The sequence below is a fragment of the Phocoena sinus genome, chromosome 2 (assembly GCF_008692025.1).
Source record: "Phocoena sinus isolate mPhoSin1 chromosome 2, mPhoSin1.pri, whole genome shotgun sequence".
Classification (NCBI taxonomy): domain Eukaryota; kingdom Metazoa; phylum Chordata; class Mammalia; order Artiodactyla; family Phocoenidae; genus Phocoena; species Phocoena sinus.
This window is the reverse complement of record NC_045764.1, coordinates 69729407-69753433: the sequence shown is the minus strand read 5'-3', so window position 1 is coordinate 69753433 and position 24027 is coordinate 69729407. Positions and strand designations below refer to the sequence as shown.

Below are 24027 nucleotides of genomic sequence, written 5' to 3'. Positions count from 1 at the left end.
AGGCAGATGGATGGAGGGAAGTAAGCCCCTGGTTTTAATTCCATTTTTCTCATTAAAATGCCCTTCTTGCATCCTTGGTCTCTTTCTACAGAATCCTGCCATCAGCATCACTGAAAATGTGCTGCATTTCAAAGGTCAGTATCCGGGCAAATGTTCTCAGTCCTCTACACAGTTAAAGAGACATAGTGATGGTTGCTTTTTATTTTTATCTGTTTATTTTATTCACTTTCTGTTGATGCTCACCACTCTGATACTTGTGGGATAAGCTAGAATGTTTTGAGATGTATGATTAGAAAAGTCAATAATTTGTTTAATATCCTGTTTTCCCCTGGGAGAGGCAGTAGATATAGAGAAAAGGTATCATGGGCTAGAAAATAGATTTATATCTTCTAGCTCTAAATCTGCGACCACCTCGGACAACTTATTCACTTCTCTGGACCTATAAAATGAGGGTATTGGGTTATTATCAGTGTTTCTCAAACTTGAGGATCCATGGACACCTGAACACACGTCCACAGGATCCTCCAGGGCCATAGACCCTAGATTAAGATACGTGTTATGGATTAAATATGGTCACTCTAAGTGATATTTAGCTCCATTGCAGCTGTGAACACAGTTGCAAACACTGAACTCCTGTGGTAGTACTTGATTATAAGGTAGCCATCTAGATGACCCAGAATATGCCTCTTTTTAAAAATATTATAACAAAACCCCCCAAATAGAAAATTTCTTAATGAGACTTTGTGGCTCCCTGATATATGTACAGACCAGTTTAATAAGCACTGCACTCTCGATGACATCTAAAAGCTTTCCAGCTCTTGACAGTCCTTGGTTCTGTGAATCTGCCTCCATCTCCTTCCTCCTCAGTTCACCAGCAAATTTTCTGCTGTGCCTAAGAGGGTAGGTCTGGATTCATTGTTACCCAGTAGGGTAACAGTGATAATAGGGTGGGATTCTCCCTGCTCTCTCTCTGTTCTGGTTCCTTGGAATGTCATTAGTACGTGACTGCGATTATGGGAGATTGAAGAGTTTCTGCTTTACATGAGGCTCCATCTACCTTAATATACTTGCCTGAAAGCATAACCTGGCTTTTGAATCTCCTTTTCCAGGTGAGAACAATGGTGGTAGCAGCTCAGATTTTGAGGGGGAATAAAAGGAATAAAAGGATAAAAGTGTATCTTGCCACACGTGAAGCTTATAGACTGTCCTACCTTAAGGAATTTATGGTCTTAGAGAACGATAGCCACCTGTAGCACGTATTAGGCAAGTCATACCACATATGGCCAGATGAAGAAAGATAATCGCAGGAGGGAACCAAGTGAGAGAGTTAGAGGACAGGGATGTCCCGCCGTCACTGGCTCCTAGGCACAGCACCTGCTTGCTTTGGGGAAAGGAGCCATGTCAAGGCACAGGGATGGCATGATGGTCACCCTGAGGACTTTCCTCCGACTTCCCGTTTGTCCTCTCAGGAATGAGCTGAGAAAATGTTATTTTTCTTTTTTGTTCCATTTGGGATGTGCTAAAGGAACAGTCAGCTGCTCCATCATCTACCCCTGGTTGGAAGGTGTTAAATTTACAGCTTTCTTTGAGACAGTCCAGCATTTCTATGTATCCTGTGGCTTTCCTTAACCACAGTTAAGATAATACACCTACTTGATTTTTCTCTGCTGTGGATTCAGAGCCAAAGTAAATGTGAAAGTTAAATTTATATCTATGTGTTACCTTTGGCTTTGCTTTCTGTGTTCTTTTTCCTGCCTGTTATTTGTACTGGGCATCACTGAGGCCGCATTCGAAGATTAATACTCTGGAACTGCTCACCAGAAAGACATAAGGAGATAAACTTTTGTCCAGGATTTAGCTTATCTAGCTGTTGAGTAGCTCTGCTCACAAGCCCCCACCCATTTGCAGGACCCATTAATATTTGCATACCCCTGAAAGAACTGCACTAAGCTAACATTCGCATGGCCTCGCTCTGCACAAGTTCACAGTAACCCACGTTTCTTTCTTTATAGCTCAGGGGCATGGTGCCAAAGGAGACAATGTTTATGAATTTCACCTGGAGTTCTTAGACCTTGTGAAGCCAGAGGTATGTTCTTTCCTTCCTCACTTCCCTGTCCATTTTAAGAAATAAATACTCGTAGTTTTGTGAAATGGGGAGCAAAGACTGTGGGGAAGAAGAAGATAAACCAAAGTAGAATATACTTTTGTTTGGAATAGAGCCCAGGTTTTAGCTTCAGAGGAAGAGGAAAGTTGGAGAACCTGAGTCGGATCTGGGCTCTGCCATTTATTAGTGGCGTGAATAATTCTCCTCACTTCTTTGAGTTTCAGTTTCCTCATGTGTTACGTGAAGGATTGGGTTAAGTGATCTCTATGGTTCTTTCCAGCTCTGAGATTCTTAATAGTCAGCAGTGGTTTAAGGGGTAGAGAATCTGTCTGGGGCTTGCTTTGGAGGCAAAGGGAGAGGCCATATAGAAGAATAATGAGCTGGAACAGCCCCTAAGAATTTGAGTTTAGTTGAGAAGACTCTAGTGAAAGACTCCCTGTGAAAAAGTTGTAACTGATACAGTACAGTTCTGGCCTTGAGGCAGGCCTTTCTAAAACAATGCCAGGAACCATTGACCATTTGAATTGAGTCATCTTCATGGGAGGAAAATTTGGAAGGTAATGGTGCACTTGAGAAGGTGATTGGATGTAGTGCCTTGCGTGATGTAGATCCGGTAGGACGTTCATGCCAGTTTCTGCTAGGATAACCAAGAACTATCTGCCTTTCTTATCTTGCTTTCCTCCTGTGTCATTCATGGGGGGAACCAGAGAAAGACTTGGCTGTTTTTACTGGTTCTTCCTTGTACCAGCCTTGGTCTAGTTGTTGTTTTTGCTTCAGGACTTTTAGGAACAAAGAAGGAAGGGCAGTAAGTATACGGTGCAGCTTCTCTGTGTGGCCACAGTGGTTCGTACAGTTACAGGGGAAGGAGCGGGGGATGTGGGAGGGCATTCTCACGTTCTTGCTTTCTCTCCTAGCTGGTTTACAAACTGACCCAGAGGCAGGTGAACATCACGGTACAGAAGAAGGTGAGCCAGTGGTGGGAGAGACTCACCAAGCAGGAGAAGCGCCCACTGTTTTTGGCCCCTGACTTTGATCGTTGGCTGGACGAGTCTGATGCTGAAATGGAGCTCAGAGCCAAGGTCAGTAAGGACCTTAGGATCTAGACAGAAGTCATGAGGAACCCAAGTTATTTGGGCCACCTCAGATATCTATCAGAATCTGATAGACTAAGGACAAAGTTATAAATTCCCTGAAAGACCTGGAGATGTGGTTTTATAGAAGTACTGGTCATGTATTTTGTAGACTGTCCCTCAATTGGGATTTGTTTGACGTTTTTCTCATGATTAGCCTAGGGCGATGGGTTTTGGGGAGGAAGCCCACAGAGGTAAAGTGCCATTCTTATCATGTCATATCAAGAATATGTACTATCAATATGACCTATCATTGTTGATATTAATCTTGATCATCTGGCTGAGGTAATATTTGGCAGGTTTCTCCACTGTAGGGTTTCTCTACTGTAATGTTACTCCTCTCCTTCCTTTACTGTTCTCCTTGGAAGGAAGTCACTATGCATAGTCCACGCTTAAGGAGTCAGGAGTTATACTTCCCATTCTTAGGGTGGAGTGTCTGTATACTTTATTTGGAATTCTTCTGCATGGGAGATTTTTCTGTTCTCATTTATTTCTTCAGTCATTTATATCAGTATGGACTCATGAATATTTGTTTTATAGTTTGGGTTATAATCCAATACTATGTTATTTATTTTTTTGCTCAAATTGTTCTAGCTTTGGCCACTGGAAGCTCTTGCAGTTGGCTCTTGTGTCCCTTTGACACAGCTCCATCATCATGGGCCTTTTTTTTTTTTTTTTCCTAAAGAAATGAATCCTTAATTTCTGGCACTATAAGCTGCGCCAGGTTTATCTCGTATATTCCCTGCTCTGTTCTTTTTTATTGGAGAATGGTAGTGGAAACCAAGATCTGGGTGCTAGGTATGCTCATTGCCTCTGGGGTGTCATTGCTTTTAGGCCCTCTCAGCTGATAGAACAAGGAAATCTATGTGTGTATACTAGCCCATGCATATACACTTATCTATAAATATGTCCATATATATCTATCTATATCTATATTAACCTAGTATAAGTTCACACTGATGTTGGAGACGTAATTTTAGCTTCTGGAAAATTATATTATAGAGGTCTTAAAATAGCAATCTATTTCCCACCTTAAATTTCTATTTTGTTTCTCCAGCCATAACAAATTTTCTGGATGTCTTTTCCAGCTCCAGGATTTTAAGGCTGCCCACTTTGTAGTTTGGAAGCCAGCTGATTGGTTTAATTCTGTGAGCATTGGATGGGCATTCTGTGATACCAGTGCTACCCAGTCAGGAGTCAGGCTTTTTGGCACCATGAGTTAGGACATTTTCCCCAAGGACGCAAGGAGGTGGCTTTGAGGGAGCCAGATCACTTATCCAGCATGTGGACTTCTGCAAGCATCTGGGAATTCTAACTTGTGTTCTTTTTTTTTTAATTTATTTTTTATTGAAGTATAGTTGAAATACAATGTTGTGTTAATTACTGCTATATAGTAAAGTGACTCAGTTATATATATTCTTTTTCATATTCCTTTCCATTATGGTTTATCACAGGATATTGAATGTAGTTCCCTGTGCTATACTGTAGTCTAACTTGTGTTCTTGGAATACTTCTGTCTGAATTCTAGGAAGAAGAACGCCTAAATAAACTCAGAATTGAAAGCCAAGGCTCCCCTGAAAGTAAGTTGCCCCTGCTGTTGTGGTAGTTACCAGTTAACTTGTGACAGAGATGGGGGTATAGATGAGTGTGATGTGACAGGAGTGCTCGCATTGTGTAGGGGAGTTTATGAGAAATCCTTAATGTCCAGTGCTTAAGCTGTGCGCACCCCCATCAAAAGTCTTACTTTTAAGGTTTTCCTTCTGTTGGGGGCCTAACATCATCTGAGTACACCAAGGTTAGTAAAGCAGAATGGAAGAAACTCAGTCTCCTGGACTGGCCTAATAGGTGGGTGCTAGGTGGCAGCAATTCCTGCAGAGGTGTGGAGATTATTGCATAGGTCCATGATTGCACTTCTTCCAGCCTGGTGTTTTTGTCCCAACTGAGATCATAATGGCTGTGGTTGTCAACCTTAAAGATGGAAAGTATTCTGTATAGTCCTGCTGTTCATTAACCTTTTAAAAATCCAGTTCTATTTCTGTTTCTGCCCAAGCAAGCAGCTCTGTAAGTGTATTATCGTCTGGGTATCGTAGATTAAATTCAGCAGCTATCTTACATTTGTGGCGTATGGAAAGCATTGCACTAGGCCCTTGAGATGTGGAGACAGTGACTCCATCAGAGCACCTGTGCTCAAACAGCTTCTGTTCTAGTAGGAGGACCATGCAGATCTATACAAAACTAATGCTGAAAAGTAGAATAAAATAAGGGTTCCCGTATGTCCTAAGTTGAACTTTTTCAGTTTTAGTGGCACTTATTTGACATGCCATAAGTAGGAAAGGGGAAAGTTTTAGAGCAGTGGTTTTCAAACTATGTTCCATGGTACCCCAGGGGTTTCCAGAGATGCTTTGGAGGGATAGACCAAGGAAGCAGGTCTACTTCAATCAGAGCAGCTTGGCTTTTGTGTTTTATGTATTAGGGTTCTGAATAAAGTTTCTTTTGAAAAAGACATTTTATTGCTTTTTAAAAAAATGGAATAACCACTAATTTAGAGGAATTTTCTGCTTTAGAAAAGCAGAGGAGGGGAGAGGATTAGTGGAGGTGAAGAATAACAACATAAAAAGGCCACCTTGAGATCTGAGTTAGTTTTTTTTTTTTTTTTTTTTTTTTTTTGGGGTACGCGGGCCTCTCACTGCTGTGGCCTCTCCCGTTGCGGGGCACAGGCTCCGGACGCGCAGGCTCAGCGGCCATGGCTCATGGGCCCAGCTGCTCCGCGGCATGTGGGATCTTCCCGGACCGGGGCATGAACCCGCGTCCCCTGCATTGGCAGGCGGACTCTCAACCACTGCGCCACCAGGGAAGCCCTGAGTTAATTTTTTGGTGTTTTAGAGGGATAAACTTCTGAAATATGTAAAAATTCTTATATATGGATTTTTTAGGATCTTAGAAAAAGCTTTAACAGTTTTATCTAAATTCGTAAAGTTTCCTGATGAAAGAAGTTCTTTATATGGGGAAGTGTAATACATTTTTGTAGTTTTGAAGAAAAAAAATTTAATTAGTTAAATGTTTCTACAAGTCTGACTTTTTTGGCTCCTTAGGATAAGGCTATTTTTTTGGCGGTATGCAGGCCTCTCACTGTTGTGGCTTCTCCCGTTGTGGAGCACAGGCTCTGGATGCGCAGGCTCAACAGCCATGGCTCACGGGCCCAGCCGCTCTGCGGCACGTGGGATCCTCCTGGACCGGGGCACGAACCCGTGTCCCCTTCATCGGCAGGCGGACTCTCAACCACTGTGCCACCTGCGAAGGCCCCTAGGATAAGGCTATTTTTGATTGACCACACTAATTGTGATTATTTGAGCATCAACCAAGTGTCTATGCAGAATATCTCTGTAGCAACACTGATATGTAGCTACAAAAATATGTGGGTAGGAATACATATGTAGCAGCAACACCTAAACTCTGTAGTTCTTCTCAAGAATTATCCTTTCCTTTGCCCTACTCCTTTGACTCAACCGTGACTCTGTCTAAGCTCCTTACTCCTTCCTTAATTCTGTAGTTGGCTCTGTCTTCACAAACCCTTAGGCTGCAGACAAAATTAATGTCCCTTATTCTCCTTCCTGCCTCTTGGTTTGTAATTTTCCTCCTTTGGTTATATCCTCATTCTACCATCTTTCAAAGCCCAGATCAGATACCATCTCATCCATGCAGACTTGCCTGATACATGCTTCTCAAGCCTAAAGTCATTTTTCTCACCTTGAAATTTTCACAAGACATTACCTGTCACTCTCAATCTTGTAATATGGTTTTTAGATTGTAAACTCTTTGAGGGCAGCATCATGTCTTAACCATCCTTGAATCTCAGTAGTGCTACTCACAGTATCCTGTATATTGTAGGTGTTCAGTTAATGCTTGTTTCGATAGATATATGAACAAATATCAGAATTTTTTTATTACAGTTTCTATCTCTTTGAGCTAGTTTGACCTGCATGACCTAAAAAAATTCTAGAAAAGAAGAAACTGTAGATTATATTAAGATGACAATAGCAAGGGCTGAGTATAGCTTTATTTCCTTTTAATGTCTCCTTAGCTAGTCAGTCATTCTTTGCCAGAAGTAATTTTTCTTTTTCCCTCTTGGATTTGTTAAGTCTGTATACTTACTCTTTAATGCTGTAAGGGGAATGGCTGCTGAACACATACCTTGGATTACAACGTTCCTTATAATTTTTACTTATCTGTTTTTCTATGGGACCAGGAGCCCAGGTTGGTGCAGACCTGGGCCAGGTATTTTTGGGGGAGCTTAGGGCACCCAGGTAGTAAGGAGGGATGAAGTCATCCAAGTATGCACCACATACCCACCTCCTGCTGTGACTACTGCTTTTAACAGCTTACCACCTTGCTTTGCTTTTCAGCTCTTACAAGCTTGAAGAAAGGATACCTGTTCATGTATAATCTAGTGCAGTTCTTGGGATTCTCCTGGATATTTGTCAACATGACTGTGCGGTTCCTTATCTTGGGAAAAGGCAAGTGCAAAATTTCAAGGCTAGTTTTCTTTTTTCAGTAGTTTGGCCCCCTATTCACCAAAAGTAACAGTCTCTGCCTTTGGTATTAACAATACCACCACTCCCACCCCCTAACCCCCCACCATATTTGTGTAGCACTTCATGCCTTTCATTGTATGCTCACATCTTTCACTTCCCTTGGCCTTGTGAAACAGGCAGACTGGATGTTCTGTCCATTTAACAGATGAGAAAACAGGCTTGGAGATTGTCAAAGAAGTGGCCCACATCCACACAGCTAGCCAGGGGTACATCTTGGGCTGACATCCCTTTCTTATTCATGGCTTGATAGTTCATTTATAACTAAATAAATTGATGTGATACTCACAGTGTCAAAGTAATACAAGTCCTTAAGGGATCTCACCCCTTTGGAGCCTAAATAGACTAAATGGACTATTGTAAAACTGAATGAAAAGACTATCATAAAGGTATTAGTTCTTGGGGCTTCCCTGGTGGCGCAGTGGTTAAGAATCCGCCTGCCGAGGCAGGGGACATGGGTTCGAGCCCTGATCTGGGAAGATCCCACATGCGGCGGAGCAACTAAGCCCATGCGCCACAACTAGTGAGCCTGCTCTCTAGAGCCCGTGAGCTGCAACTACTGAGCCCCCGTGCCACAACTACTGAAGCCTGTGTGCCTAGAGCCCGTGCTCCGCAACAAGAGAAGCCATTGCAATGAGAAGCCCACGCACTGCAACGAAGAGTAGCCGCCGCTCACCGCAACTAGAGAAAGCCCACGCGCAGTAACGAAGACTCAACTCAGCCAAAAACAAATAAATAAAAATTTATATTAAAAAAAAAGATATTAGTTCTTGCTAAATTAATTTATATGTTTAACAGAATTCTGGCCAAAGTAAATGACAACAGAACATTTTTGAGAATGTGATCTAAAGTATTCTGAAATTTTATTGTGAACAATAAACAGATAATAAAATTTGAGGGAAGAAAGAGTGATCGGAGAGGACTTTCTCTACCTGACATGAAAGAATGTAATTAAAATAGTATAGCACTAGCATAAGAATAGAGTAATTAATAGAGCAGATTAGGTGGCTCAGAAATAGGTCTTACATTTTATATATATCTCCAGATTATGGATATGATAAAGGAATCATGAATCAGTGGAAAGGAAAGTATTTTCCAATCATTTTTTTTTATTAGATGGGAAATGTTTCTAAAAATTGGTTAGGTTTGGGAGGCAGATAATCTGTTTGACTCTTCTCACACTGTATACAAAAATAAATCCCCCCAAAGGATTTAGGAGCTATACATCAAAAAGTTAAGTCATAATAGAAGATAAAGTAAATTTTTATAAAATCACATGTGGAGGGTTAGGACTTTCTAACCTTAAAAGTGATAGAAGAAATCATGAAGAAAAAGGTCATTGTATTTGACTACATAAAATACCTAAATTTCTATATATGTAAAAACATCCAGCCAAAACAACATTAAAGATTAAAAGCATATTGAGTTGAGCAAAATGGGGATGGGCAGGGTTGGTGGAAAATTGCAACAAATATTGGCAAGGGTTGTTGCTTGTTTTACATATAAAGAACTTGTACAAATTGATTTTAAAATGTGAAAACTCCACCCAATAGATAAATAAAAGTCATGTACAGGCACTTCATAAGAGGAAATAAAACTAATTCAGCACACAGCAAAATGTTTAACTCAGTAATGGTGAAGGAAATGAAAAATACTATTTTTTATGTATCAATTTTGCAAAGTCGTAAAAGACACCTAATTCAAGACAACATATGCTAAAATAAACACAACGGTGGCTACTGGGAGGGTCCATAAGTACAACAGCTCTTTGGGAAAATCATTTTGCAAGGTGCATTGAGAACCTTAACTGTTCATATCCTTGAACTTGGTTATTTCATTTCTGGAAATACGTTCTAAAGAAATAATTGAAACTACAAGAAAAGCTTTTTCAAAAAGATATACATTATGGCATTATTAGTGACAAATTACAAACTACCTAAATGTCCAGCAATGAAGGATTGGTTTAGATTGTTCACTCAGTGGAATGTTGTAAAGCAAATATAAAGTATTTAAAGAGGTTGTAATAATACGGGAGAATACTTACGATGGGCTAAACAGGTAACATAAATTTGTTTTTCCAGTTTGATCACACCAATATAAAAAGGAGAAAAAAAACTGAACCAATAAATGTGAAATGATTGGAAGAAAAGGCACCATTTTCAAATGGTTTGAAAGGATCATTTAAAATTTTTTCCTTATTTTATAAAGTAAATATGAGGAAAAATATGAGCATAATGGAAAATATAAACTATTTAAAAAGAGAAAAAAATCCTGTAGACTATTTTACTCTTCAGTCCTAAATTCTCTCATCTGAGTTTTGTAAAGGTGAATTGCAATTAGCTCCAGAATCTTGTGAAAGAAGTGCATGTTGTTTTTCCAGCCTTCTTAATACCTTGGAATTCTGCAAAGCACAGTAGCAGGCTAGTGAAAAACTTCCCAAATGCCTAGTATCTTATAGTCATGTGTAACCAGAGGTCTACAGATGAGTTATTTAAAGAAACAAAGGAAGTCTCAGACAGTTGTTCTCAGATCTGTAGCTCTTACTAGTATGGATTTATCACAAGTCCCATGGAATGACTAGGTACATTCAAATTCATAAATAATTTATTTAACCTAACATGGTTGGATCGATTCTGAATGTTCAAGCCTGCTAGCTATTAGGTGATCCACTCCAAAAGCTGCTAAGTTATCTGGGTCATGTGTTTAAGCTGCCTGGATTTGTAATTTCTATTTTGGCTCTGAGCCCCTTCCTAAACCACCTACTGGAATGGAGCTGCTGGTGTAATTCTTCTCTTATCAGTCCTCAAAGGTGTAATAAGGACCTGGGCCTGGTACCCAGGGTCATAGTTTGCCCTTTGCAATTATCTCTTTTTGAATAAAGGATGTTGGTGAATGGCAGATTCTACACATGTACTTGTTTTTTTCACGTAAACATGTATGTGCTAAACTTCTCATGCTAAGGAAATAGCAAACTCTTAGGCTTATGTAGAAACTGTTGCCTCTCTCTATTAATACTTTTTCATTAAATAAATTAAAAAAATTTTCTAATTATAAAAATGTGTTAATAATTAAAGACTTAAATAAAACAAAACAAAAGCTCTACCATAATCCCATCTATCAGAGCAACAGATTCTTGGCACCTTGTTGTATATCTTTCTAAACCCATATAACTTTCATAGGAACAGTTCCTAAAGTGGAATTATGAGATTAAAGGGCAGATTATTTTTATTTTATCTTGTTTATTTATTTAAAATGAATTTTTATTGGAGTATAGTTGCTTTACAATGTGTTAGGGGTAGATTGCTTTTAAGGATTTTGATTTATACTGCCCAGAAAGAGCATACTATTTTATAGTACCACTATTTAAATCTATATCCGTTAACATATGAGTGCCTTTTAGAACTTTAAAAAGTTTTTTCAAATCATAAAAGTAATTGGGCTGATTTAAGAACGTTTGGAAAATGGGAGAAAACCAGAGAGGAGGTGTGGTGGGATGGAAGGGGAGGTGAATAAGCCATTGTCCATCACTGTTAATATTTCCATATGTTTCCTTTTAGTCTTTTTTTTCTCCTGCAGTTAAAAATTATAGTCATACTGTGTTACAATTTTGCATCTTGTTTTTAAAACAGTATTATAAGCATGTTAATGTTATTAATATTCTTTATAACAGTCATTTTAGAAATCAGATTTCTATTCCTGAATTGAAACAGGATGAATTTCCCATAAAATCAGAGGCAAAGCAACAAGATCTTATTTTTATTTACCGTATGCCGAATCTTAAGTCACAACTTTCTAGTTCAAAGTAATGGAGAACCTCATTTTTTGAAGATAATTTGTCCAAGAAATTAATAAGTGAATCCCCTGAAAAAGGATACCAGAATTTCATTGTAAATGGCAACAAAAAGATTTGATTGGGATTTTGTCTTGACAAGGGACATTTAAAATTATGAATAAATTTTTTATATATAGAAAAATTTAAATTGTAATTTTGCATTACTTCCTCAAAGAAAAGAATTGGTAAAATTTTGAACTTACTTATTGGTGGAATTTTTCCAGCAAAATTATGCAATAACACTATATACCATTCTTCATTTTTTTGTGTTTGACTTTGTAGCAGGATTGTAAAGTGGATCATTTTCATGAGAATATTAGAGAGTTTTTTAGTTTTTGCAAGAGGCTTGTTTTATTCATTTGATATTTAAACAGTATTCTTTTGAGGTGCCTGCAGTGTCATCTTTGTTGGTAAGGTGCCTAACTCTGCCATTTCTTAGAGGCACTACTTTAATAGGCAGAGAGGCAAGAATCCTAAACCTTCTACAATGTGCAGGACAAAGAATTGTCTTGCCCAAAATGTCAGTGGTGCCCCGGCTGAGAAACACTGCAAAGAGGAATGTACGAATGCAGGATGTCAAGTGAGGATCAGTATGAAAAGTGAAGGATATTAAATTATGGAGCACTCCAAATTGATACCACATTTGTTGTCCTCATATAAGGAATAACTATCATTTAAATTGTTATATAATATTCCATGAAATAGATATACTATGGTTTACTCAAACTTTCCATACTCTTAGGTTTATACCATTTCTTTTTTTTTTTTTTTTTGTGGTACGCGGGCCTCTCACTGTTGTGGCCTCTCCCATTGTGGAGCACAGGCTCCGGACGCGCAGGCTCAGTGGCCATGGCTCACGGGCCCAGCTGCTCCCCGGCATGTGGGATCTTCCCGGACCGGGACACGAACCCATGTCCCCTGCATTGGTAGGTGGACTCTTAACCACTGTGCCACCAGGGAAGACCCCATTTATTTGTACAGTTTTTGAGACTTCAAAAGACTAGGTTGCAGTTGATATATGTATAAATGAGATAATGGATCTGAAAAGAATTATCATTGTGCTTTGATATATAGATTTTTCAGCATATAATAACTGAGTGAAGTCTAGGTATGTGTCTTTTCTTGCCTTTTAAAACTGAGAAGGGCATACAGGGTTTATGTGTTAACTTTCTGGTAAACAGTAGAATTTACTATTCAGGCCCATGGAGGGGTGAATAGTGAACTTGACTCTGACTGGATGTTTATTATACTTTTCCTAAAATTCCTTTCGTGTAAAGAGTTATCTAGTGTGCAAAATACTTCTGTTGGAGTTTGCCAGTTGATTTACCCTTAACGTGTATTTGTCCCATAGAGTCCTTTTATGACACGTTCCACACCGTGGCTGACATGATGTATTTCTGCCAGATGCTGGCAGTTGTGGAAGCTATCAATGCAGCAATTGGAGTCACTAAGTCACCAGTGATACCTTCTCTTTTCCAGGTATTGAACAGTTGAGCTCGAGGGTGGGGAATGAAAGGTTTCAATGTTTATTTAGTAGGTATCCATACTTTGCTGGGAAGTCTCAGTTAGTAAAAATACCTATTTGCACAGGAATAGCATTGTTTTATCTGAACAGGTTGGAAAATGTGAAACCTGAGGGATATTGTTTAAAATAGACTTTTGCCATTTCAGGTCTATTTTATTGTTTATAATATCTTCGTGATATCACAAAGTTATAAAAAGAGCTTTAAAACTAGGGAAGCTTGATTCTCAGGCAGGAGTGGAAAACCCTAACCTCTTCTTAGATAGGGGTGTGCCTGGTCTCCTACCACCTCAGGTCAATGAAGGTGGTGTAATACCTGGGAACTCTCTTCACTCTGGACTTTCTTCCATGTATGAAGGTGGCTCTTCTGACTCATGTGGGGAGTTCCCCCCCACCCCCAGTACATCTAGGTTGTTTCCTAATATTTGGAAGATTGCTCTCAGGAACGGGACATCAAAGTCTTTCAGCTTCCTTGCCTTGTTCCCTAACTATATGCAGTTACACATTCTTAGATACCACCAACCCAGACTCGGGGAATCAGGTGACTGTTGGCTAGTCTCTTCTGGATGCTGTTTTTATAGTTCAGCCCTTTTCTGGCATATCAGCTATGGCATTCTGACAGTATCACTTGCATGATAAAGGGTGTTAATACAATAGCCTTGTTATTTCTTGGTTTTCTGTCCTTGGAAAGAGGTTGTTTTGTTTAGTTCAAAAAAATAAAAGTGGATAGTGAGTGACCCACTAATATGGACTAATATTTTTTTATATCAAAGACTGATACAAATAAGCATCAGGGTAGAATTTCTAGGGCAAAATAGGTTCGGTGTCGTCACATCACATGCCTCCAGTGCATGCCATTCATGTAGAATACAATGTGAATGAAGCCTTTTGGAGTTGGGCAATACCACATGCGCCAACATGGTTGAATCTTGGGAATGTCACATTGAGTAAGAAGCAAGTCAGAGTATAATACATAGAGTATGCTTTCAGAAAGTTTAAAATCAAGCAAAATGAAACAGTATACTGTTGAGGAATACATACATAAGTAGTAAAACTATAAAGACAAGCAGTGGAATGGTTAACACAAGATAGTAGTTTCTGGGACTTCCCTGGTGGTCCAGTGGTTAAGAATCTGCCTTCCAATAGAGGGGACGCAGTTTCGATCCCTGGTCAGGGAACTAAGATCCCACATGCCGTGGGGCAACTAAGCCCGCGCGCCACAACTAGAGAGAAGGCTGCATGCCTCAACGAAAGATCCCGCATGCTGCAACTAAGACCCAAAGCAGCCAAAAATAAATAAATATTAAAAAAACCTCACAAAAGATAGTAGTTACTTACTACGGGGAGGGAGGGGGTGTGCCACACTGGTAACGTTCTGTTTCTTAACTTGTGTTATGCAGACGCAGATGTTCACTTGGCAGTATTCTTTAAACTGTGTTTGAACGTGTGTAATACACACACACACACACACACGTCCACAAATACTGGCTTGGGTACTTTAACTTGTTCTAAGTTTTCTCAGTCTTTTTCTATTTACCTTGAATTTAGTGGGGTTACGTTTCAGATAATACATTTATATGTTGTTTTTTGAAAATATATTTTAAAACTTCTTTCTCTCTTTTGGGTCCTTTTAATAGCTTCTTGGAAGAAACTTCATTTTGTTTATCGTCTTTGGCACCATGGAAGAAATGCAAAACAAAGCTGTGGTTTTCTTTGTGTTTTATATATGGAGCACAGCTGAAATTTTGAGGTGGGTAGAAATGCCAGGATGGTGTTTGAGTGCTTCTCCCACTCTGGAGCACCTCTCTTCTTGAGGGAGTTGCTGTCTTATCCAGAGTCTCATTTGATTTGAGATTAAGGTTCTTTGTGTGGAGAGTTCTACCTGCATCTGTGTGCTCTGTAAAGGTGAGGCAGTTTTTTTTTTTTTAAACAGTCAATGGATCATAATACCAGCCTGGGCACTGGAGAGCAGAGGGAGAGATCCAGAGAAATGAAAGGATCTTACCCTTCAGGATCTTGCTGTCTTGTTGGAAAGAGAGCACTCATTCACATGGAAAAATTCTTGAAAGGGCTGAAGAAACATGGGGCTGAAGGAGCATCCCAGGTTGGATGGAAGTAGTAAAGACTAGCCTTCGAGAAGGGATGATAGAAATGAATCTTTTACTACAAGATTACTGAAGTTTGAATTGACCTCTTATCTGATTCTTCCATTCTCAGTTGTCAATAGAAGAAATATCTATAAAAAGAAGAAAAATCCAATTAAAGTAGATGTGTTCTTCTTTACCAGACCATACATACTCCATACTTCTTCCCTTTTCAGTCAAGTGGAGGGTTGGTTTTGCAAGTTGACTCCTCAGCTCTAGGTTTGGTGGTATTTTGGTAAAGTTGACAGTTAAGAGGGAGAAAAGACATCAGCAGTCCTAGATTGTGTTTAAATGGAGTCTGTATCCCATGGCACCCAGTATACCCTCTAATTTACTTAACACAAAGGTGAAAGAGATTATAGGTACTTAATATTAACTTTTACTGTTTGGGAGGAAGCAACTTTTTTTTATGTTATCTCTTTTTAAATAGAGTATTCCTGATTATAGATTAGAGGTCTTTTGTATACTTTAATTTTGGTAATGTTCATTTATGCAGCGATAAAGTGTCTGTCAAAGTATCTGTCATCTTTACCTACTTGGAATGTAGATCAACTAGGAATAAAGCCAAAATGCTTCTGAGCATCTGTTCTATATACTGAACCTTTTCATAGAGGGTTCCTTTGAGACCTAAACTTAGTCTGCCGTTATTGAGAATTCATATCCTTTGAAGATTGGAGGAGGAGCATGATGGGAGTTTATAATTCTGCTAAGAAGCAGCCATGTGTGGCTAATTGTGAAATTATTGTTGAATGATGTTCTAGGGTTGCATTCAGTGGCTTTTAACATGTTAATTCCTTATTTTCAATAGGTACCCCTTCTACATGCTTTCCTGCATTGACATGGATTGGAAGGTGCTCACATGGCTTCGTTACACTATGTGGATTCCCCTATATCCTCTGGGATGTTTGGCAGAAGGTGCTTTCGGGAACTCTAGGTTTTATACCTCAATTCCAAGGGGTGGCCAGATCTTTCTTCCTCCCTCTGCCAGCCTTAGTCTGAAATATGGGTGTTGAACTTTTCAAGAATTTCTTTCTAGTGGCTTCCTTCCACATGACTCTTGGTATCTATACTGTTCCAAGGAAGTAGCTCATTTTGTTAAGGTTTGGAAGCTGGGTGGTCATGCACTGCATGCTTCCTATTTATATGGTACTTTAAATTTTCCAAAGCAAGTTCTTATTGATGACTTCATGTTATTACGACAAACACCTAGTGAGTGAGTCAGGGATTTTTCTCTTCATTTTATGGAATAGGAAGCCCAGTGCTATCAGATGACTGTTCCTCATTTACCCTTGTTGTCAGCTTGGAGGCTTATTTCCTAGGAAAGCTAGGGGGAAAAAAAAAGAGACATGAGCCCATTGTACAAAGAGAGGAGGAAGAAGCATTTTCAACAAACCCAGAAACTTTGAGGGGTTAGAAGGTTCTATCAGTAGATGTGACTGTATTTCATTTGCTTCTAAAATGTTCTTGTTTCTGCTTTTCAGCCGTCTCAGTGATTCAGTCCATTCCAATATTCAATGAAACAGGAAGATTCAGCTTCACATTGCCATATCCAGTGAAAATCAAAGTTAGATTTTCCTTTTTTCTTCAGATTTATCTTATAATATTATTTTTAGGTAAGTATTGGCTCTATAATAGACCTTTTTTCTGTTACTTCTTAGAAGGTAGAGTTAAATGATTCAGAGTTTTAAAAATCCTTATTAGTATTCTTACTTTCAAAACAGTAGAAATAAGTTAGAGAACGATTACTTTGCCAAATAGACCCAGTAGGAGAATATGCTATGTGTGGAAGTATTTCTTCCCACATCTCCAGTGAGTGAGTTATCTTCTTGAAATGCTCTAGGTCATTGGGACTTCACCATACTTCATGTTTAAAACAATGTAAGCAGCTCTTTTAAAACTGAATAAAAAATGAATAAAAAGCTCATTTTACTTCTAATTTCAGTAGCAGATCCCTTATCCAGAGGAATTATTACAGAGGTGGTGATACAGTTGGCAGCAAGGAGGGAAGGCAGTAAAGGCCTCTGAGCAGCCAGGAGACGTCAGAAGGCTTCTACCTAACAATAGGAAAGCCCCCCACTCCTCATGTAAAGCGTTGCTTATTTATTAATTTTAATATAAAACCATAAAGTTTTGCCTTAACTCATAAAAACTAAGCACTAAAAGAAGGGAAAGAGAAGTAAACCTATATTATTGCAAATATGAGAGATTTAAAAGCCTTCCTAATTATGAGGATTGTTTACTTTAGATAAAGTTCTAACACATTTTAATATACTTACATATATTTCTCCCTGTTGTATTTCACAAAAGTCTTGAGGTGGCCTTGAAGTATGGCTCTATGGTCTCCTGGCAACAGAAGGATGTGACAGCAGATAGTATACTGGTTATCTTTTTCTGTGTAACAAATTACCCCAAAACTTAGCAGCTTAAGACAGAAAACATTTATTATCTCGCATGTATTCTGAGAGTCAGGAAGTAGGCTAGCTGGGTGGCCCTGGCTCAGGGACGCTCATGAGGTTTCGTCAAGCTGTCAGCTCAGCTGGGGCTACAGTTTCTGCACACTTGACTGGGGCTGGAGGATCTGCTGAAAGCTCGCTTATGTAGCTGTGGACAGGAGGCTTCAGTTTCCTGCCATAGTACTTTTCCACGTGGATGCTCATGACATGGCTTCTCCCCAAAGCAAGTGATCTGGAAGAAAGCAGAAGCCACGCTGCCTTTTTTTTTTTTTTTTTTGCCTTTAAAAAATTTATTTATTATTGAAATATATTTGACATAAAACATTGTATAACTTTAAGGTATAACATGTTGATTTGATACATTTATCAATTGAAATAAGATTGCCATTATAGTGATAATTAGCACTTCTATCATGTCCACACTGCTTTTTATAACCTAAACTCACAAGTAACATACTATCACTTTTTAAAAAAAAGATTTATTTATTTGTTGGCTGTGTTGGGTCTTTGTCGCTGCACATGGGCTTTCTCTAGTTGTGGCGAGCAGGGGCTACTCTTTGTTGCGGTGCGCGGGCTTCTCATTGCGGTGGCTTCTCTTGTTGCGGAGCACGGGCTCTAGGCGCGTGGGCTTCAGTAGTTGTGGTTTCCGGGCTCTAGAGCGCAGGCTCAGTAGTTGTGGCGCACGGGGGCTTTGTTGCTCCGCAGCATGTGGGATCTTCCCGGACCAGGGCTCAAACCCACGTCCCCCGCATTGGCAGGTGGATTCTTAACCACTGCGCCACCAGGGAAGCCCTGACATACTATCACTTTTGCTGTATTCTCTTTCTTACACAGATCAACCTTGTATAATGTGGGAGGGGACTACACAAGGGTATGAAATACCAGGAGGTAGGGATTATTGGGGACCAGCTTGGAGGCTGGCTTCCCCAGAATGAGAGGGAGACCACAAAAAGTAAACCCAAGAAGTTGGAAAGCCCAGTGATCTTGGTTATTTATTTATTTATCTGCACCACACGGCTTGTGGGATCTTAGTTCCCCAACCAGGGATTGAACCCGGGCCCTTGGCAGTGAAAGCGTGGAGTCCTAACCACTGGACCACCAGGGAATTCCCGATCTTGGTCATTTAGAAGTGGGGGAGAAGAGACCTACACCCTTTAGGAGCCCCTCGGAATCTGCACATGGCAGAAGTGCAGTTAAATAATATACATTATGGGGGCAGGTCATCTGCCAAAGGTTAAATTTTATTCCATTTGTTCTTCTTTTCCATTTCAGAAAGATTTCACACCAAAAATGTTAAAACGTTTGGCGCTTTAAGGGAGTAAGCTTCCATTTGGAAAATGCACTCATTAAAAGAGCTCTTTACCTCTATTACTGGATAAATCTAGTACTACTGTAATTAGGCTCCATGAGGTGGGCCTACTGAAAGTGTTAAAAAGGAATAAGTGTTGGAAAGACCCTTAAAATATTTTACTAAAAGAGCTAGAAGGGTAGACGTATTTTAAAAAATATTTGCACCAGGTCTTAGTTGTGGCACGCAGGATCTTTGTTGCCGCATGCGGGATCTTTAGTTGCGGCATGATTTTAGTTGTGGCATGCAGGCTCTTAGTTGTGGCATGCAGGATCTAGTTCCCTGACCAGGGATCGAACCTGGGCCCCCTGCATTGGGAGCGCAGAGTTGTAACCACTGGACCACCAGAGAAGTCCCAGGTAGATGTATTTTAATGTGCACTAACCCTAGTGGCTTTTCCTTGTGGTGTTTAAGCTATTGCATATTCTAACTTACAAGGTTCTGTATTCATAGTTTGCCTACAATGAATATGTAGTTGTTTTTATTCTTCAGAATGAAATAAATCCTAAATCTACGTAATTTAGAAGCAGTATAACAACCGTTATATTTGTGTATGGATCAAACATATGTTCTCTCACAATGGCTGTAAAATAAGTGTTTTTAAACCCTGTTGTACAGTGAGAAACTGAGGTGAGACTAAGCTGCAGAACTACTCAGTGATCACGTAGGATTGAAATTTTCTTCTGGCTCTTAATCCTGTGTTTTTCTAGTTCACTGAATTGTGGTGCTTCCTAGAAAAGTGTCTCATAACGCTTTTAGGCTATTGCTTAATACATATTATTGCATAGCCTTGAATTAAAATTAGGTTCTCTCTGTTTCAGATTTGTGTATTTCATTTTATATAAATCCTACCTTAAAAGAAAGGAAAAAAGAGAATACTGAACTCTAAATTAATGAAATGTTTAGGGGTGAAGTGTACTGATGTCTGCAGCTTACATTGAAATACATAAAGAATGAGATGGGAATGGGTATGTGATAAATGTGAAAAAGTTAAAGGTTTAAATCTAGGTGGTATTCACTGTACATGGTTTAATCTTCTGTATATTTGAAATTTTTCATAGTAAAATATGGGAGAAAATTAAATTGTAGAACCCACTGGGGGAAAATTGAATTGTCTCTAGTGCATTATTAATATTTGTTCTAAGTTGTACTTCCTGAGCAACTGCAGTAAGCACAGGGCTGTGGGATATGAAAAACAGACAACTAGGGACTGTCCTGCCCCAAGAGCTTCTGCTTATAAACAGAGACAAAGATTCTCCTTTCTAACTGGCCTCTTTTCTTTTTCAGGATTGTACATAAATTTCCGTCATCTTTATAAACAGCGCAGGCGGCGCTTTGGACAAAAAAAGAAAAAGATCCACTAAAAAGAGAGATTTAGATGACTTCTTGCCAGTTTGAGCCTAATCTATAATTCTTAGTTTTACCTTCTTGTACTGATGTAAAAGTTTTTTTAAAGTTAAATGATTATATTCTCAGTGAGGCTATCTTCCTTTTTCCCCAGTAACATTCCTGAATTTACTGTATTATCTTAGTGTAGTACTTGCATGACATGGATTACTGATACCTGATGACAGGTTCATTCCTGTGTATTCTGTTAATGACAGCAAAAGACTCAGCCCTACCCCCACCCACTCCATGTCCAGTCAGTCTGTTTCACACAGGCCAGAGATACTTCTTCAGTGCCCTGATGCTACCAGCTACTGGCCATTCTTATAGCTGGGAATTGTTCTTTTCAGCTATTGCTTGTGGAAAAAAAAAAAAGCAAGACTACGTTGCTGTGTTGGAGGCTGTGAAAGTGACTCAGACAAGGACCTAATATATTCTGTACCCAAGGGGCTACTTGTTAAGTGGGTTGGCATTGATTTTTCTGGAAATCGAGTTTTACTCAGTCATTGATAAAACATTTCTGAGTCCGAGTAGGGCTGGAGGACACATATTACCTCTGAATCTCTCTAACAACATCTTAACCTGCGTGGGCACTGGAGAGTCCCAGGGTGATTTGAGAGAAACCAGTCAGAACCTTGGAACACCATGATCATTTACTTCATTCCTAGCTAAATCGGAACTATTTTCAACACGAAAGATGAAACATTAGTTAGAAAACAATGAGATTATAAGAGTTCCAAATGCAAATGGTGTTACAGGGATCAAAAGGGTCAAACTGGCCATGCAGCCTGTGGCAAACTGGAAACATCAGAGTAGGCCAAGTAAAAATACCTATGAAACTGTCTTAGGCTGTGCACAGACATAAAAAACTCAGTGTTCCTTCCCCTGCATTGACTGAGTCCATTTACTTGTGTCAGAGTGAGTTGGTGGAACTGTTTTTGAATAGGCCTCAAAAACACCTGCTTTTTATTTTGCTGTTGTTTCACCTGTCTGCAGTAGGACAGTGAAAACAAAGTGAGAACTTTGGCTGGAGAACCACCAGCTGAGCCTTTAACAATTCCCGGCAGGAAATCTACCAACAGAGGAACTGAAAAAAATCTAGACACTATGATTTGGCCATTGTCGAAAACATCAGTTTTTCCCTAATACATTCAAGTAAACCAAGTAATGTTTGTATATAAGAATTTGAGGTATGATGACTCTTTCTGTTTCTGCCATTCCCATTGTTCCTGGGGGAAAGGGGACTCTGTGGTTATGCTATATTCTCTGGGGCCAAGATGGAAACTTGGTTTGACCTAAGTAAAAACATCTGATTAGCATAGGCTGGTTGATATTTTTACAAGTTCATTGCACGAAGGATATTTTGCATGTCTGCAACTTCTGTCAACATTTGTTTGTATTAATTTCTGGTGTTCTTTCAACTGACTTCTATGTGTAATTGGGCAGATCAGCTTTACAGCAGATTATGCTGTATCTTTGTGGTAGAATCTTGTATTCTTAGTGACTGATTGTTATAAACCCCTTTATTGCTGTCCTGAGAAAGCTAAAGATTGTGTATTTCTATTAAACATTTACAATTAAAATCTTAGTAACGTGTTTAAATATCATTTAGTCCTAATGGTTTCCAAATTGTTAGTGATAATTCCTTTGTTTAGACAAAATATTTTATAGGCATACCTCGCTTTATTGCACTTCACAGATACTTGCATTTTTTAGAAATTGAAGATCTGTGGCAACACTGTGTTGTCAGATGATGGATAGCATTTTTTAGCAGTTAAAATTTTAAAATCAAGGTATATACATTTTATTTTAGGAATGCTATTGCACATTTAGTAGACTACAGTATAGTGTAACATAACATTTTATAATACTGGGAAACGAAGAAATTCGTGTGACTCACTTTAGTGAAATATTTGCTTCACTGCGGTGGCCTGGAGGCAAACCTGCAAAACCTCTGAGGTATGCCTATATAGCAATTCAGCATGTTAAATAAAACATGTTTGCTTGGGTTGAAGCAGCCATTCCTTAGGAGGTTTTACAGAACAATCTGAAAAGCACTGATGATGTAAATAAAGCCTGGAGAGATTAGATGACTTGCTTAAGGTCATGAAGCTAGCTCATGAACTGGAAGCATAACTGACTACAGTGATATCAGAATCTACCTGGATGGAACCTGGCTTAGGCAGTGAAGCAGTGAGGCCTAACCAGTGTCAGAAACAAGGAAGTCAGTATGGAACCCAAGGAACCTTCAAGACTGATGAATCTATGCTACTTAGGAAGTTAAAATTATACTTAGGTTATAGGACAGAGCAAAAGGCAAAAAGACCCATTAAAAATTTCCCAGTGCAACCATTTTATAGGAAATCAAATATTTTATTTTCATTAAAAAAAATTTGAAGAAACAAGAATTTTATACATTTATGGTTGCTATCTAAAAGTTTGTATCTCAAGATATGCCAAAAGCACCTAAGGGTTACCACCGACCTTTTGCCCAAGTTCTAAGGAAATTCTGAAACTTAGTGATGTTGGGCTTGTACTTAGCAAGTCTCCTCTCCCAATCATAGGTACCTGAAAATGTCCCTGTGGTTGGGAGAGGAGAAGAGTAAAGGGCATTTCAGGAACAGAGAACCCAGGTTGTTAGGGTGCCCGAGGAAGGTGGAGAGGGCTCTACGCTTGTCAGTCCTTCAGGCTTCTCAGGAGAGGTGCCCATTGTGGGAGCAACAGCTGTCTTTCGGTTTTAAAGACTGAGCTCCAGAAAGCTAAGGTCAAAGCCCGAGCAGCTGCCCACCCTGCAGAACCCTTCTCAGAGTAGCAGAGTCAAACCTGCAAGTGGTGCTTCTGAGGCAGCCTTGGGAAGGTCTTTGGGTAGCTGCTGCAGAGGTGAACAGACCAGAAAAGTTTTTATCCTAAATTATTTTCACTTGAAAAAAGAATGAAGTCAGCTTCACATTCTTTCAGCGCTGCTCCCAGAGAAGTCTGTCTGCAAAGGTGTGATGTTGTGGTCATACCCGGCGTACTCAGAGGTGCCAGTACTGGCCAGCTTGAGTTGCTGGGCGGCGTGAGTCAGCTGGAATGCAGCATCGGGGTGAGCTGTGTCAGGCAGCAGCGTGCACTCCCTTTCTAGCATGTCAGCCACCCCTTTGAGCAGGTCCAGGAAACCAAAGGCCAAGGCAGCCTTTCGTAAACGGTTCAGCTCCTAAAACAAAAGACACCAATGTTCCTGAAATGTGTTCTCCTCATCACATACTTTGTAAGTGCTCAGCTTAGTATAAGTTCTCCTTGATTCCTAATCTTAAATGAGCATTTTTATATGAGAACAAGTGCTTGTACAGAGATGCCAATAACAAGAGAGTGTGATGACATGACTGGGAAGTGGTTCCTCTGCAGGTGATCAGAAAGCTAAGGGAGACACAGGTGACTGAAACTCAGGTCATCCTCACCACAGTTCATGAGCACTTAGGCCAAACATGGTGAGGTACTTTGTAGATTCTGCATAGAAATGACATCCTCCTGATCTGA

General features: G+C 39.6%; 2 protein-coding genes across 8 annotated transcripts in view; one reads left to right on the top strand and one right to left on the bottom strand.

The window, feature by feature from the left end:
• Positions 1 to 22096, top strand: part of HACD3 (3-hydroxyacyl-CoA dehydratase 3) — a 32992-nt gene extending 10896 nt beyond the window's left edge. Inside the window, exons 2-11 of one of the 2 annotated variants that reach the window (XM_032623846.1) lie at positions 92 to 134; positions 2013 to 2086; positions 3019 to 3183; positions 4763 to 4814; positions 7638 to 7748; positions 13007 to 13134; positions 14815 to 14927; positions 16130 to 16236; positions 16803 to 16934; positions 20410 to 22096. In XM_032623846.1, coding sequence (XP_032479737.1) covers positions 92 to 134; positions 2013 to 2086; positions 3019 to 3183; positions 4763 to 4814; positions 7638 to 7748; positions 13007 to 13134; positions 14815 to 14927; positions 16130 to 16236; positions 16803 to 16934; positions 20410 to 20486 — 1002 coding nt within the window. In that variant the 3' untranslated portion in view covers positions 20487 to 22096. The remainder of the gene's footprint in view (positions 1 to 91; positions 135 to 2012; positions 2087 to 3018; positions 3184 to 4762; positions 4815 to 7637; positions 7749 to 13006; positions 13135 to 14814; positions 14928 to 16129; positions 16237 to 16802; positions 16935 to 20409) is intronic. The other variant, XM_032623847.1, reaches the window with a different exon arrangement.
• A 764-nt stretch (positions 22097 to 22860) lies between these two features.
• INTS14 (integrator complex subunit 14) overlaps positions 22861 to 24027 on the bottom strand; it is a 35253-nt gene continuing 34086 nt past the window's right edge. For 4 of the 6 annotated variants that reach the window (XM_032624269.1, XM_032624272.1, XM_032624270.1 and 1 more), the window contains one exon: positions 22861 to 23704. In XM_032624269.1, the coding sequence (XP_032480160.1) occupies positions 23453 to 23704 (252 nt within the window). In that variant the 3' untranslated portion in view covers positions 22861 to 23452. The remainder of the gene's footprint in view (positions 23705 to 24027) is intronic. The other 2 variants (XM_032624271.1, XM_032624274.1) reach the window with 1 other exon arrangement.